Source organism: Nyctibius grandis, chromosome 5, assembly GCF_013368605.1.
Source record: "Nyctibius grandis isolate bNycGra1 chromosome 5, bNycGra1.pri, whole genome shotgun sequence".
NCBI classification, from domain to species: domain Eukaryota; kingdom Metazoa; phylum Chordata; class Aves; order Nyctibiiformes; family Nyctibiidae; genus Nyctibius; species Nyctibius grandis.
The window spans coordinates 5,255,410-5,272,304 of NC_090662.1; the positions used below are offsets into that span (position 1 = coordinate 5,255,410).

The window sequence follows — 16,895 nt, forward strand, 5'->3', positions numbered from 1 at the left end:
TGGTGTCAGGGCAATGGTTGGACTCAGTGATCCCAGAGGTCTCCTCCAATCTGATTGATTCTGTGATTCTGTAGTTGAAGATGTCCCTGCTTATAGCAGGGGGTTTGGACTATATGGTCTTTAAAGGTCCCTTGCAACCTGAACCATTCTATGATCCTGCCCTAGTGCTAAGTTCAGGCTTGTTGCTATACACAGTTTGAGTTGCTGCACTGTTTCTGTGCCTCAAAATAATCCTCAATGCTTTCTGTCTTGTGTTTTAACTTTTACACTGAAAGTCTCTCATAAGAGTGGGTGGAAGTGTGGGTTGAAAGAGAAGAAATAAATAGTAGAGCACTTGATCTGTCCAGACTTCCATTCTGTTTTGAAATAAATTTGCCCAGGACATGAGAGCACTACAGGCTCGCTGTGCCCCAGACAGGCTCTGCTGACTTTGCTTCCTCTAACACAAATGCATAACTGTGTTTGATTTTTGATTATGTATATTTAAATGGGAACTTCACCACTGCAGGTGCTTCTCCCTCTAGGGGAAAACAAAACCACAAAGGTTAACTGTGTCTCTGGAGGCGCGAAGCACAGGGCTTTGCGGACTGCACTGGTAATTTACGTGTAGGTTTATGGGTTAAGCAAAAAGCTACATATGGCAGGACTCTCAAGGCGTTTTTCTTCTGCTCCAGTACATCTGAAAACTGGCTGAGCTTAAAAACACATGTTCTGCTTTGTAAGGTGGAAGGTCTGTGCAATACTTGATGTGCTTCATTAAGCTGAACGCAGCTTTCTACAAAGCTTTTGAATTTCAGCTCTTGACTACGCTGACTTCTTGGAAGTCACCTTTTGAAGAGCTGAACCGAGCAGTGAAAGCTGCGTGCTAAGTGAAGATTGTGAGGTTCCTGGTTTCTGAAGGAACGAATGGGTTGGGTGAGCTGAGAAATGAGCTGGCAAACTAGAACTGCACGAGAAGTTATCTGTGATCCAAGGGCTGCAAAGCACCTTGCTGAATTGGTTCTGCAACATGTGGTCAACAGTTGATGTTATAGGTGACTTTTAACTGTGTACAATAAACTTTACAGGGAAATTAGCCTTCTCTGATTAAGGGTTGGAGCAAGTAAAGTTTTGGGAGGAGTCTGTTAAACTTCCAGCTTTCTTTTTTTTTTTTTAAATAGCATTTGTGAGAAAACTGCATGGCAGACAGACTTGAATGATAACTACCAGCTCGGTTGCATCACTTCATTCTTCAGGTGGTGTTCTCTTAATGATCTTAAATCTTATGGTCCTAAGATACAGCATTCCCTGTTTAAAGCCCATTTTTCAAGGGACTGACCTGAAATGTAGTGATGCTTTATGTGGAGAGATTCACTGCTACCTCCCTTGTGACAGAGTTAAAGAACATGCTCTGCGTTTGAGCTAGAGCCCAGCCCCAGTCCATGTCTCCTGTAAGATCTACTGTGTCATTAAATAATGTGCTGTGTTCTCGATGTGCGAAGCATGGTTAATGCTTGTTATCTCGAAGCTATGGTTTATGATCACCTGGCACTTGGCTGTGATGACAGCTGTAAAAATCCACGTAGAAACAAGACGTACAAGGTAGAGCTTAAAACTGAGAACCATAGCGAAATACTGTGTGGCCTTCATTTGGGCAGTTGGAGTTCCCAGATGGGTGAATGCTCCAGCTGAGGCTCTTGGCATGTGTCTGCAGGGTGGATGATGGGGAGGTGGTGCTGCTCCAGAGCTTCCCCAGCACTGGACCTGCAGATAACTCTGGATTTGTATAGGGAATAGGAATAGATGTGCCTTGGTCATCATTCCTTGATGATCATCACACCTTGATCATCAGGAACTACCCAAGAAAGGGAAGAGGAGCAGCTGTTAGGTGAGACCTCAAGGAGGAAAGATGGCCAAGTCTCTTTTTTGTTCAGGAAAAAGCAGAACTATTTATTTATTTTGTGGTCCACCTGCATCAGCCTGGGAGCTCCAGTGTGCAGCACTGTGCAGGACTTTGCATAGGACCATTGCTCCAGAAGCAGCTTCCTGAGTGCCTGCTGTCCATGCATGCTCCTCTTGCACGTCGGAGCACTCTATCCCAGAATAAACTCTTCTTATCCAAAAGTTGCTGTAGAGTAGCCCAGCAATAGCTGGATATCTTCAGTAGGAGCTAGTTCAATCTATATACTTCCCTGCTGCTTCATGTCTTGCAGACCCAGAGATAACCTAGAACGTATGCTGTTCCTCTTCCTTCCTTAACAAATCCCTTCTGCCAGTTTTGCTACAGGTGCTTACGTTCTTGAAGCGTTAGTACGAGGGTATTTGGGAGGGAATGACTAAATACATCCTCTAGTCTGCACTAGATGTAAGTCAGTAGCAATCTGTCTCCTTAAACCACTGGTAGGACTTTTGCTGCTCCCTGAACTGATGGAGGGTTTATGTTTTGAGCCTTTTTCCAGCTCAGGCACACGCTTCATCTCGCACGTTGGCTGCTCTCTGCAAATGGTGGCTGCTGCTTCCTCCCATTGTGTCTCGGGTCGAGCTGTCTGAGTAGCTGCATTGCTCAGGCTAAGAATAGTGCAGACCCCAGGGTTTTGGCCTCTGTATCCTGCATGTTGGCTTCTTTCCTGCCTGGGGCTTGGAAAAAGCCTGGGAAAGGGTGTGTCCTTCAAAACAGGTTGAAATGTGTTATTGGAGACTATACTGCCTATAAATAACATGTAGGTTGGGCAGGGGAAGAGCCTCTGCTTCCTCCCTGGTACAGTAGTTCCAAGTCCTCTTCTACAAAGGCCAGAAATAAAGTCACAGAATCGTTTTGGTTGGAAAGGACCTGTAAGATTGAGTCCAGCCGTTAACCCAGCACTGCCAAGCCCACCACTAAACCATGTCCCTAAGCGCTACATCTACTTGTCTTTTAAAGCCCTCCAGGGATGGTGACTCCACCACTGCCCTGGGCAGCCTGTTCCAATGCTTGACAACCCTTTCAGTGAAGAAATTGTTCCTGATCTCTAATCTAAACCTCCCCTGGCACAACTTGAGGCAGTTTCCTCTTGCCCTATCGCTTGTTACCTGGGAGAAGAGACTGACCCCCAGCTCACTACACCCTCCTTTCAGGTAGTTGTAGAGAGCAATAAGGTCTCCCCTCAGCCTCCTTTTCTCCAGGCTAAACAGCCCCAGTTCCCTCAGCTGCTCCTCATAAGACTTGTTCTCCAGACCCTTCACCAGCTTTGTTGTCCTGACGCTCTTGGCTAGTGCAGTGTTGCCGCAGAGATGGGCTTTACAGTAGGCAATCTAGCTAGCCCCTCTCTTAAAAGCAGGTGACAACGTAACCAGTTCTGGCCATTGCAGCCTTTCTTTTTGGGGGGCCATTCACAGTTTAAGTGTGTTAATGCTGCAGCACTTTCTCTGAGTTCTTCTAATATCAGGTTCACTTTCAGTATTCATCCTCTGGGGCCTGTCACTGAGTTCAGTGGGGTCAGGCTTGTGTCTTCAGTAAATCAAGTCCTAAAAACTTTGTTGAGTCGATGTCTGTCTTCCAAACCTCAACTTTTGAATCCTGTGGCTGATTGCAGTGAGATTTATCAAGGAGATAGTCTGACCCTCAGCCAAGCATACCTAAGCTTCTCCTAGACAAATAAGTTTTCACCCTTTAATTCTGTAGAAACCTGACTTTGTGGTCTGTTTTGCTAGTCAGCAGCTAGTTGCTACTGCAGCTAATTCTGCCTGAGTTAGGGGTTTTCTTTCCAAGAGGGGTAAAAGGCACCTGTGCTGATGCACACATCTGCAGCAGAGCTGCCTGAATGCAGTGTGGGGTCAATGGGGGATGCAAGGAGGATGTTACACACAGGAGTGCTCCACCATGAATGGAATGAGGAATAGCACGAGGGAATTGGGTGGCTGCTGCTGTCCTTGTCTTAATTGGTTATAATAATCAGAGAATTTGTTTAAAAGCAAAAGTAGACTGTGGGACAGCATTGCAGCAGACTCGGGTAACTTCAGGGTCAGGGAACTATGTGAGTCCAGAGCAGGCAAAGCTGTCCCCTTTCTGCTTCATCAAGAACACACTGTAATAAACGTCTGCTGCTTATTACTCTGGAGAAAAAAAAATGTGAGGACAGCTGTCACTGAGCTTTTATCTTCTAGTTTTCTGACTATTTACAGATCTATAGGAAATATTTTATTTATTTTACACTTCACAGGTTCTTATTCAGATGTCCAACTTCCACCCAGCCTGGTGACCCTCAGGGAGTTTCAAGTGTATATAATCTTTATTGTCCTTGACCGAAGAGGAAGGGCCTGGGAGTATTTTGTTTCCTGCCCTGCCCTATCTCAGCCATGGGCAGGGTATGTCTCTCAAATTGTCACTCATCTTCCTTCCCTTTTGTTTAACTTAACAGTTTTTTGTCTGCAGTAACTGGAGCCAAGTAGGGGGAGAGAGGTAACTTATGAGGACACCAACTCAAGGCAAGCTGTCATCTCAGTGGTGCTTTGCTCCTGTTGAATGGGATAGACATGACTTTTCTGGGAGCATCATCCCATCTGCCCAGCCTTTTCCTGAGATGCTCTGGACCACGTGGCAAGTCTAAATGGTCACGCAGCACTTCACGTCCGTGCTGCAGCAGGGCTGTGCATCTTGGAGCAGCCTGTACGCTTCAGCTTGGGACTTCATGATGCTTCCTTTTGTTTTCGAGGACTGTCTTTGCATTTCCTTCAGAAAGACTTCATTTCTACAGTGTGAACTATTTTACTGTTGACATCCACCCAGTGTTAATTGAAATTTAAATGGAATAATTCAGGATCAGATTGAAATAGGTTCAGTGCAGGGTTGGGTCCTGCAGGAAGAATCTGGACAAGCAGTCTCCATCTTCCTCTGTTTAGCAGCTTGTTTCTTCATGGTGCTTGCTGTAGCATCCTGCTCTGTTACAAGGACCCTCAGCCACGAACATGGTGTGTTCAGCTTTATTCCACACAGCATCTCCTATTGACCTGTAGTGTCTCTGTCGCAGCAGCACGCGCTGCTGGGTGGTTTTGTGCTGTCAGAGAGGTGGTTGACTTGACGCGACTCCCAAATTTGCTGATCTTCAGAACAGAAATAGCTCTGCTCTGTGATAAGAGGGGCAACTCAGGCCATTGATGCTAGCTAGGACCTGCCTTAAACATGCTACAAACATCCAGACTTCACACCACGGGTGGAAATGTGAGTTGAGGCTGATTTCTCAAGCTTCCCCACTTGAAGTTAACCCTGGAGCAGTTGTTCCCAGCCTGCATTCAGCTTTGAGGTTCATTACTGCTCTTAGACTCCAAAGATTTGTCTGAAAGCTTGCCTGTACTTCCACTGATGTTTTCTTCTCCTTAGAAAGACTGGGGGGGTAGAATCTAAAGGTTCATGTGAATTTTACTTGCTTCCTATGTTACTAGGACTATTTTCCCATTTAGTGATGATGTGAAGAGGCACAAAGTGAGATCGGGAGCCCTTATGATGTGCTTGCAAAGACTTAAAAAGCAGTGACTAGCATGTGGGCATGTGGAGAGCAAATGCACTCTGGAAAGCTGGAGGACCTGGGCTTTCCTGGCCTGTGGTGTGGTCCAGACTGCTGCCCTACCTAGGTTTGTGGGTATCTGGCAGTTTGGGAAGATCACTTGGCTATAGAGGTGTGCAGTAACATTGCTTCCTTGCAAAAGCCAGCTCGCTTTACAAATGGACAAAGCTGAGAAGGGAAGCAGAGTTAAAATAACCAGTGCTGGGGCTGGTAGCACTGTTGGGAAGACAAATCCCTGTTGTCTTCTGGTGTAGACCCAGTACATGCTAGTCTCACATTTAATCTAGTTGGACAGGGGTTCTTTCCCATCTTGTGCAGCTCTGTGTGCACTAAACTACACTTTTAATTGGTTATAGGTGCTAGAACTTAAATATCACATACTTCTTGTTTGCTTGATGCGTGCATAAGCAAGCACAACTTTTCTTAAAAGAAATCTTCAGGGGGGACTGATCTGTCTGAGCCATGGTAGCAAACCCATGCCTGCAGCTCGTAGAAAACTGAGTTGACCCCAGTGGGTGGAGACATGTTTTGAGAAGAGCAAAGGAGGCTTCAAACTTTCTCCAACCCCAGCCAGCTGAGCCTGTGGCTGTGCACACCATGGCTTGGCTCTCTGCAGGGCTTGGAAGAGGAGAGGGACACTTTGGAATTGCTGCTCAGCCCATTGCTCCAGAGCCCTCCTGTGCTCCCAAAACAGAAAAGAAGCAGTGCTGCTTCAAAGGATTTCATCAGCTCCTTGAGTTTTCAAAGACCTGGTACTACTTTTATGTGGATTTAGCATCACCCCTAACCTCTGGGTCACAGCTGCCAAACAACTCTGCTGCCTGTTTAAGGTCTGGTAGTCTTGGCTGGATTTCTGGTTTAATTTGGAGACAGCCCTGCTGCAGCTCTCTGCAGTAAATGCCCTATTAAGCAGTTAATTATTTCTCTATAATACTAACTTTTGTCTTTAAGACAACAGTTTTACTGTCTCTGATAATTACAGAGTCTTGGATAACTCTCTTAAATCTAATGAGGCATGACAAGCTGTGTTCAACAGGGTGCCACACCATTAACTTCGTACCTCTTACTTGTCATCTTACCACACTGAATTACTGTATTTCTAGCCTGAGTGGCTGTGGATACACAACATGTCACTTCTCGTTAAGAGAATAATGAAAATCATCCCTGGTGCTCTTGTGGTTGGGCTAGTGGTCAGCTGGCTGGCTTGGTGGCCTGCAGACCCCTCCAACAGCTTCTCTGCAGCATCATGCTCTTTCCCCCATGTGCTGACCAAGCTTATTGGGTTCGATTTAAATACTTCTGGCCATGCAGACTGCTTGGTTGGTCTGTGGATCTCTTCCTTGTGGGTGGGTGAAATGCAAATAGCCCTTTGAAGGGCATCGGTGATGATAGACCTTGTTTGTGCTGATGGAAGTCATTGCTGCTGGGATATCTTGTGGTGGGATTCAGCTGGATAAGGGATACCAGATGTTTTTTCTGGGCAGGGACAGGACAAACTGCTGCAGCAATGTCTGGTGTAACTTGACATGAGTGCTGCTTCATTACTTGTTAATGGCAATAGTGGGTCAGGTCACTGGAGTGCTGGTTTTTTGTGGATTTGAGAGTGGCCCCGAGAACCCTGTGCCTGACTGAAGTCCTCAAGTTAGGGGGAATCATCTTTTCATACATTGCCCTGTCACCTTGCCAGTAAAAGAAGTAGGAAGTTGTACTTCTGACATGTCGAGGCACCTGGCAGGGAAGTCCCTGCATCCTTCCAGGCTGGACCAGGAAGGCATTTCCCAGGGGAAGGAGCCCAGGCTGTCCCTTGGGGCAGGTGGTAGGGCTCTGCTGGCAGGCTGCGTGCTCAAGGGCAGCTGCACTGAACAGATCAGTTAACTACTGTCTAGATGCAGAACAGCAAAGAGCTGTATCCAGCTAATGTTTTGGTGCTTCTTCCCAGCCCTTACTGAGCCTGCTGCTGACTCTGCTTTTGGAGGTGGGTTTGCCTTCTGGTACGTGGAGCCTGTATGAGTTGTGCTGTCAAGGCTGTGTATTTCCTCACTGAGCAGAGGAGAAAAAAGTCTTGTTTCAGGTTATCACCTGAGTCACTCAGATTCCCTGTGGGTATTTTATGGGATGGCCATGGGACCAGCTACTGTGGTGTGCCTGGATTAGATCAGTTCCTGGCTCTAAAAGGGCAGTTTTTACTTGGACAGAAGCTGTTGGCTTCTCTGCAGTTTCATTAGCTGAAAGACTAACCAGCGGATGGAGTGTAAATCTGGAAAGAGAGCTGGGTACCAAGCTGTGTATGGAGTGTAAATCTGGAAAAAGAGCTGGGTACCAGGTTGTGTTTAAAATTGTGCTGGCCTTATCAGGAGTGTTAGTGATCTAAAATGAACCAGAGGTGTTGCCTGTGCCCTGTTCCTCCCACAGCCAGCAAGGAAACTCATGTCTATAAAAGTGCATCTCCTTACCCCACTGGAGAGCAGACAGAAGCATGTGGCTCTGATGTCCCTGCTTTCATCTATGGCACTCTGGGTCCCTGTCTTCATATCCCCAGGTTGCCCTGGGAAGCATCCTGATGTGCCAAGAACTGTCAGCAGTGAAAAAAGTTCATTTGGTTGTAAATTTGAAGGCAGTGGCTGGTTACATGGAGGGGGGAAATAAAGGAAGAATAGCTGTGACAAGTGTGATGCTGTGTGTCTGTTCTGGCTTTTGGTTGCCTTTTAAAGGAGCAGAGTAGGCTCCAGGGCTCCTAGGGTGAAGACTTAGTGGTGATAAAATAGATTAACTGATGGTCTGTTTGGGCTTCTGCAGTCTGCGCACTCTTCAGTACTCATGGCAGTGACCTGCCAGGTATCAGGTGCAGCTGGGGTGTACAGAAGGATCTGGTGATTAATGCTTACAATATGTACTCTTGGGGTGGTTTCTCCAACAGGGTTGTACATCGCACATTGATTCATACTGGTGTGTCCTGCTGCTTCCAGGCTCCTGGTTTCACTAGATGGCACCACCAAGCAGCTGCTCTGCTCGTGTCCCCAGCCAGACTGTCAGGGGTTAGAGAGGATGCACTGAATTACTATATTTTTCCACTTCCCTCAAAAAAATGTCACAGCTCATTATTTTTAACTCTGAATCCTGTTTAAGCTGGCAGCGTGTTTGGGAACTGACTGTAGCAGATTTGATCTGTTCTCCCATCTTGAGCTCATTAGCACCAGTGAGGAGGAGAGAGGTTCCAGCAGCCAAGGCAAGGCTGGGGATCTGCACCCTCCGTGTCTGCCTGAGGTTTGGAGGCAGCGTGCTTGGGGCAGCAGCTGTAATGATGATGCCTCTAGCTCTAGATGTAGCTGTTAGCAACCTTAACAACAAAACAAGACAGTGCCACTGAATGCCCTTCTGAGGCTTTTTTTTCTTCTAATTAATAAATCTGTTGTAGTGGAAAAGCATCTTCCAGGTCTGCTTGTTCCAGAGCATTAGTGCCTGTGGGTTTAAAGGGAGAAGAGTTGGCCTGGTAGGTGGTATTTTCTAAAATGAGCTCCCAGCAGGAGTGACAGCAAAGCAGTCAGAAATGACTTGTGCATGGGATGTGGTACTTGGTACTTTGCCTTTAGCAGCTCCTATTTGCACATGTAAAAGCTGGTTGAACCCAAGGAGAGCATCAAATCTCTATGATGAACTAACTGGGACCCTTTGGGGTGCTTCTGCAGTGCTCAGACCCCACTCTAAGCAAAACTAGGTAAAAATCCACCTTGCTGTATCTCTGGGTAGTAACAGGAGAAAGCTCAGAGCAGCAACTGCCATAGACAGCACCGGAGGGTGACTTAGGGGAGGAGAGATATGAAGAGCTGCAAGGAGCAAACTCCTCTGTGGCCAGAGGATCTTCATTTAAAGAATCATAGAATGGTTTTGGGTTGGAAGGGACCTTTAAAGATCATCTAGTCTGACTCTCCTGCGATGAGCAGGGACATCTTCAGCTAGATCAGGTTGCTCAGAACCATGTCCGACCTGACCTTGAATGTTTTCAAAGAATGAAGAGTTGCTTCGAATATCGTTTTCAGGGCATGTGGTTGGTGGTACTGAAGTGATATGTCTCAGACTAGTGCTCCATGGTGGTAGTCAGTGGGCATCCAAAATAGTGGGTAGTGAAATAATGTTTTAATACTAGCTGGCACAAGCTTGGAGCCATGCCAGCTCACAGGGTTTTGGGGATTGACACTGGTACCTTTACGCTGGAGATGTGTCCAAGGGCCTGCTTCCTCGAAGGTTCGCTGCAAGGAGGAGGTGGCTTTATTGTGCTGCTGTGGCTCAAAAGCTTAAGACTCTTGGGCTATATAATTTCACTGTCGCTACCATAATTTCCATTTGCCTGGAAGAATTATTAGGGGTGGTAGGTAGTGATGGACCCTCCCTAGCTTCCCTTAGGTCACTTCCCATGACATGAAAATGCTGCTACTGAAGGCTGCCAGAAGCACACGCTTCCCTCCCAAACACCTTTGCTGTTCATCCCTCTGACCTGTGGGTGCATACGTCATCTCTGGTTAGTTTGGAGCCAGGTCCTTCGGCTTTGCTCAGCTTTAGAGTGGCAAATGCTGAGGGTCTTCCACATTTTTTTGTCTGCTTTTGCCTTGAAGACCAGCACAGACTGCACACGTGCATCAGTTCAGCTCTGCTGGTTAACGAAACCTCTCTGATTTCTTTTGCAGTAAAACGATTTAAGGAACCAAAGGAAGAGAGGCGTCCCTGGAGGATATGGTGAGATTTTTAATTTGGAGCTTGAAAAGACCATATATCTATAATATTATTTTCCTCTTACACTAAATCTTCTAGACCCTCTGAATATCCTGCATGGTATTTAGTCATTAAATGAAATGCTCTGCTGCCTCTTCCCGAGGAAACCTCCATAAAGTAGCTGGTGCCCCCTAGAAGTAAAATTCCCTCACTAGCTCCTGCAGAAAAACTTGTTTTTACTGTAGGTGACTGAACGGAGACATTATGGTCCTCTTCTGTCTCCTGGCATAACTGCACATGGGTCAAGTTTTGTTTTTAAATTCAGTTAATCACTTAGTCCCCTGACCCAGCTCAGGCATAGACCAGGCAACATGTTTGGCTGTGTGTTGGTATAAGGTAGCTGGGTGTTGCTCTCAGCTTCGGACACCTCTAGAAAGCATCTCTGTATTGTAGGGTTTACTGGCTGCTGAGAGGTGAGTGGAACGGGCTGCCCAGGGAGGTGGTGGAGTCACCATCTCCAGAGGTCTTTAAGAAAAGACTGGACATGGCACTTAGTGCCATGGTCAAGTTGACATGGTGGTGTCAGGGCAATGGTTGGACTCGATGATCCCAGAGGGCTCTTCCAACCTGATCGATTCTGTGTATGGTTAGGCTGACTTGGCAGGATGGAGCTACCAGCCAACGTTAGCGATGGAAAAACATGTCAGTCTCCTCAGTTTGATTCTTCCTCTAAAATAATTTGGGAATTCAATTCCCTGTGGACGGGTGCAAAAATCAAACATAGCTGAATGCCTTCCCTGCACCTACTGCTGGTTGGAGAAACTGAGGCTGGGCAGCGGAGGGTGAACTGCCCTTCGCTGCAGGCTAAAACTCGGCAGCAAGTGTCGGGTTCAGATCTGCAAGACTGAACAGCTACATGCTGAAATGATATCTTTTTTTTTCTTATGTATTTGGAGTCAGCCAAACTGCGCCTTTTCACCATGTACAACTTCTTGAGCATCATGAATGAATCTTGGAGGAAAGCAGATCCTTGCAGGGCCTTCACTTGGGTGACTGCTCTGCTCCTGGTGCTCCAGGGCACAGATCCTTTTGCCTTTTTTCTCCAGGTTTTATGATACCTCCAAGCAAGCAATAGGTGCCCTCTTCATCCACTTTGCCAATGTTTTTCTGTCAGATCTCACTGAAGAGGACCCTTGCTCTCTGTAAGTACACAAGGTGCTTGCATTCGTGTCCTGCATTTGTAAAAGGAGGAAACGAGCCTGTTGGAAAAGGTCGTACATGGTGGAAACTGATCCATTTAAAGTAGTACGTGGGGATAAACCATGCTGAGCTTATTTTCAGGGTGTGGGTTGTCTCCTGGTCTGATGGAGATGAGGCAGTGTGACCATACTTTACTGATGATGAAAAGCACCTTGAAATATACTGGCAAAAAGCTGCAGTAAATAATGCAGTGGTGTCCCAAACCATTGCAACTGTTAAATGTGCCATTTGTTTGCACACTGGACTTTGCAGTTTGGCTGGTCTCAGAGCAGTATTGAGAATACTTTCCTCACTGTGTGGGTGAAGGCTTTTGTCCAACATAAGAATATTTTTTTGGATATTCAGTTGTTACATATACCACATATATTCCCATAGTCCTGTTTGGGGCCTTTCTAAGCCAGACTTCAGTCTTAATGTAGAAGTGCCACCTTTACTTCAGACCAGCTGCTTCGCAGCTACAAATTTAGTTTCTGAATTAACTTTATCCTGTTTTGAGAAACTCCTCTAGGCTTCAACATGCTGCTGAAAACCTTCTGGCCCATCTCCTTTTAATATGTTAAAGTGCTGCACCTTGATCTATTTCTTTAAGCAGACACAAGTTTGTTTGGGGCTAAATATAACCTCTAAAATGATTCATAGTTGTGTTTTTGGTTTTGTTTTTTTTTAAACAGACACTGTTTTAACATAAACCCTTTTGTGTTTATGCTGTACCCTTCAGGTTTGTTTTTTTTATTAATGTGTGTTTTACATTTCCCTGTGCTCCCTGACTTCTCATCCTGAACCAGGCAGGTTAAAGCTCTACAGCCCTGTCCCTGGGCTTTGAGGCTCATACGCTACCTGTCCTGCCCACTATAAATGACCAAAGCCTCATGTTTGTGTCAAAGTACTTCAGCTGGAAGCTGTAGTAAGCTAGTCTGAGCCTTTGGATGTAGAAAAACTTAATGTCATGTTTTCAAAGTGGATATCAAAAGCAGATTGTTATTTTCAGTGACTTTATTCAAAGGCAGCGTCAAGTTCTGGAAAAGGAAATGTTCATTCCTGTAGCTCCGTGCTTGGTATTCTCTTCATGCTGTAGAAATCTGGCCTGATCTGGCAGAAAATATTCCAGTAATGGAAAACTGGCCAGAAAACATTAGTCTGAGTGATATTTTGTTTTTCTCTGGGGTTTATTAAAATACCAGGCCCTGGATTAAAGCTTGGACCCTGCAATCCCCAGAAGGTCCCTGCAGGTCTCCTGCCTCTGGCACTCTGTCCAGTGAGGCTTAAACATCCAAAGCTGCAGAGCAAACCTGATGGGCCAAAATCTCCTGGTAGGGATGGGTTCAGCTCCTGGATCTGCAGTGGAGACCATGAACTGAAGGCTGCTGGGTACCCCAGGATGCCTGCTGTTGAGCCAGGGCTCAGCACCTCTCCCAAGACCTTCTGCCTCTCTGCCTGTGTCTCTGCTCGTAGGAGCCTCTTGCAGCTGCTCAGGAAAATTGACTTTTTGCCTCTCCTGCTGCACAGTTTGCAGAGCAGCTGTGGTGTCCAAGAAGCTTCCATTTTCTTGTGTGATATTCCAGAAATGTTTGGTTCTGGTTCCCTGAAACTTGGGATTTCATCCTAACAAGAACAAAAGATGCTGCAAATGGAAAGCCTCCTTTTTTGGGGTAACTCTTAAGCAAAGCTAGCCCAGGAAGTATTTAATGCTACATGAATAAATGAGCCATGCCAGAGAGTTGGTGGAGCCTGCTCCCTTCCCTGCTGAACTAAGAAATTGCTGGTAAGGCTATAGGAAAATTCAATAAAAGAGAAAGGAAGTGAGCTTGGACTGTTAAGTGGGGATTTTTTTAAATCTTGGGGGTTTTTTTTATGGATTCCCATATTGAAATAAAATATTTTTAATAGGACTTGAGAACACAACTGAAACCTGAATTTTCCTCTGCTCTTAGCTACCTTATTAATTTCCTCCTTGATGCCACACTGGGGATGCTGCTGATCTGGCTTGGTGTGAAAGTTGTCTCCTGGATCGTGCAGCATAAGAAGTACACGTACCTGGTCTTCGGAGAATACGGTAGGTGTCAGCTGCTCTGCACAGAGGTGGCTTGTTTGCTCCCAGCTATGAATGGGGAGAAGAAAATGGCAGAAACTACAGTTTGGGGATAAAACATGTGAGCAGCCTGCTTCTGTTATCCCTTCTCCAAGGAGCTCAGGAAGCGTGGTAGTAATTAGCGTGTTAAATGCTGGGACATCACTAGGTTGCAGGTAACTCTGCCTGCTGCCTTGCCAAGCACGCTTGAACCTAGCAGGTTGGTGATGAAAGGCTGAACATTTCCTTGGGTGGATAATATAACCCAGGACGTGTGTATGGTGAATTAAGATGTTTGGGTGTGGTGATGGTGACTTTTGTGGGGTTATTTGGTTTTTTTTTTTTCGTAACTTCTTAGTTCAAAACATGGAATTGTTCTTGTATTTGCCTTGAGCTGTAGTAGGCATCAGCAGGATGCTGACCCACAAAAAAAACCCACCACCACCCACAATTTTAAGTATGCCCGAGTCTGGCCTCTCTTTTCTTTGATTCCTGCCTTGAGATGGAGAAAGTTTCAAAAGAGCCTTTCTCAGCGATCCCCACTAGAGGGTAGCACGTATCTTCAGAAAGAGCAGAGCCAGCTTCCAGGAGAGCAGTGGCCGTAGCAAAGGGAAGAATTAACCCTTTGCCTGTTTTAGGTTATATCTAACATAAAGACGAATTCAGTCGTACTTTAGAAAATACAACCTATCATACCAATCACATTCCCACCTTTAAGACCTTAATAATTAAGTCTGTTCTGAAGGTAGTCTTGTTCCTTTGTCTTTTTAGTAGCTGGTCTAATAACTGAGCTGGTGAAACTTGGACCAAACTAGGATTGGTGTGGAGACCCCACTGACTTGTGAGCTCTTACTCAAGCTCACGTTCAGTATGTGTAAGTGGGTCATGGCACAGGATGAAGGGGATGGTTGGGTTTGTGAGACAGCAGAAGCACTTACAGAGTGGGAATGAGATGACAACAGATGGGTTGAAATGATGGGATATGGCAGGGCTGGCTCTCATCAAACCTGAGAGTGGCTTTAAAAGCTGCAGTGTTCTCCAGAGCAGGTTCAGCATCCCAGCAGCATGCCTTTGGTGGGCACTACCTTTTTTTCCCTAATGGCTCTTTCTCGAAGAGCTGAGAAGCCAAGCACAGAGTGCTAAAGCCATTCAGATGACACAGCAGAAGAATCCAGACACTCTTGGTTCAGGGACTGGCATTTTTCCCCTTCTGAGGAACAAGGACTTGAAGCCCAACTGCAGCCATCCCAGGGCACAGCTTCAGCTTCACGTGCCACGTCTGCAGTTGAGCAGAAGCAAGGAAATGTTAAAGTGTATTGACAGCTTGCTTTAACCTCGCAGAGCAGTAATGAACTTCCACTGAGCTGTAGCTGGCCCCTCGTGAAGGCTGGCTTAGACTACAGCAGCAGTTCGCTCCTCTGAGGAAATCTTGCTTTCATTAATAAAAAAAAAAGTTTCTGCTTGAATTTAGCTCTTGAATTGGGGGTTAAATATCTCATCCACCGAGCACTGCTTTTGGCTCTTGGTGCAGGTCTCTGGCCAGAGTGACCACAATGGAAAAGTTAGGTAGGAGTCAAGTAGCATATCCAATGCAATCCTGCTGTAGGGCTAGGGAAGGAAAACACTGCTGTCCTCCTCTCGGGTGTTAAGTAACTTCCAAAACAGTTTGGAAGATGCTAGTAAACTTTGTACAGATTGATACAGGCTCCAGAAATATGATTCATTTTCTAGCTTAATTGCTGTAACAGACTTTGTGTTGCTTTCCTCAATTCTCCTGAGGAGCAAAAGCATCTCTTGCAGTCCTGCAGAGGAGGAAGGGCAGGAAAGCACCAAATCCATGTTGCAGACAGTGGTGAGTGCCATTGCTCCAACCATCAGGAAAGGACGGTTGTGTCTTTGTCCAGTATAGCCAGTACCCATCTACCTGCATGGTCTTTGAGCAAAAAAAATCTGTCACAACTGCTTCCTTTCTGACCCTCCAGCTCTTGGTTGCAGCCCTGCAACTGACGCAAACCGCTGCAGTTATCCTTTGTGTTGGGTTCCAGCAGTCCCTTCTGCTCTGCTGTTGGTACGCCTGTCTCCACAACCCTGGGTGGTTCTCCCTGTGTGACTGCAATAGCTGGATTGATGGCGAAGCAAAGGGAAGGGAAAGCACCTGATTCTATGCTGCTATTTTAAGCATCCAGCTGTCCAGAACTGTTTAGAAAAATCAATTACTTTCCTATTTCCAAAAAAACAGGAGACGGCCATTCTGAGATCAGCCTGGCTTGTGCCTGAGCTCTAAGCCAAAGACTGCTGCAGCCAGGAATGACCTGTTTGTTAGCTAGTGGAGAGTCAAAGGCTCCAATATGCTTATATTCCTCTGTCTTTGCCCAACAGCTCTTGATTACTCTTTGGACTGCCTCTAAGCACAGGAAACTGCATTTTAAAAGGCTGTTGTGTCTTCTAAAGATGCTTGGCTCCTAAGATCAAAGATTGGAGAGGCTTATTCTTCATCTTGTCAAGTAGGCTTTGGAGAATGATGGTTACCTTACGTATATTCAAAGCTAACTCACTCCACAAATGCTCTGTGCACCATTGCTCTAGCAGGGTAGCAGCAGGCCATGTCTGTAGGTGCTCTACCTGTAGGGGAATTCTGCAGGGAGGAGAGCAAAGCAGAGTTTAAGCTGCAAAGGGCTTGAGAGACAGATACCCAAGGTCTTGGAGGTGCTGTTAGATCTGTACAGACAGAGCAGGGGAGATGAGATGCTGGCTGGAGTCAGAACATGCAGATACAGCCTGGTTCAGCTTTTTGCCCCACCTCCAAACTGCTCAAGCCCTCTTCTCCCGGATTTCCGTGGCAATAAGCAGCTCCCTAGAGGGAAACTCTGGATGGCTGCAGTGCCTTGGCATTGTAGATGTGTCGAATAACTCTAAAGTATTACTTTAGAAATACTGGAGTATTTATTTTGGGTGAGCATACGCTATGAATTTGCATGCTGCAGAAACATCTCTTAATGCAAGTAAAATGCTGAAAAGGAGCATTAAGAAATGATGGGGAGAAAAAGAGGACGTTCTTGCTTAAATGCCTCTCTGGATGCTGACTTGTATATGACTGTGGTTGTGGTCACTGACTAGTCTAAGCTTGATGCTTTGTGCACGTGCACTGTCTGGAAATGGAAAGGCATGTTGCTCGGAGGCCTGTAAAGTCTGTTTAGTGGCCTGTTGAACTCTGCTGGTCAAATTTAGTTCTAGGAGAACGTGCTCTGTGCCAACCGCTGAGTTTAACTGAGGACCTGTGTAGGCTGCTTTTGGCCCTGTTGTGATGTTGTACAAAATTTCCATAACAAATATTCCCACGT

General features: G+C 46.1%; 1 protein-coding gene across 3 annotated transcripts in view; it reads left to right on the top strand.

Moving 5' to 3' along the window:
• LOC137663841 (store-operated calcium entry regulator STIMATE-like) overlaps nucleotides 1-16,895 on the top strand; it is a 37,719-nt gene that overhangs the window by 4,501 nt on the left and 16,323 nt on the right. For 2 of the 3 annotated variants that reach the window (XM_068401435.1, XM_068401436.1), the window contains exons 2-4: nucleotides 10,202-10,250; nucleotides 11,333-11,428; nucleotides 13,418-13,539. In XM_068401435.1, coding sequence (XP_068257536.1) covers nucleotides 10,202-10,250; nucleotides 11,333-11,428; nucleotides 13,418-13,539 — 267 coding nt within the window. The remainder of the gene's footprint in view (nucleotides 1-10,201; nucleotides 10,251-11,332; nucleotides 11,429-13,417; nucleotides 13,540-16,895) is intronic. The other variant, XM_068401437.1, reaches the window with a different exon arrangement.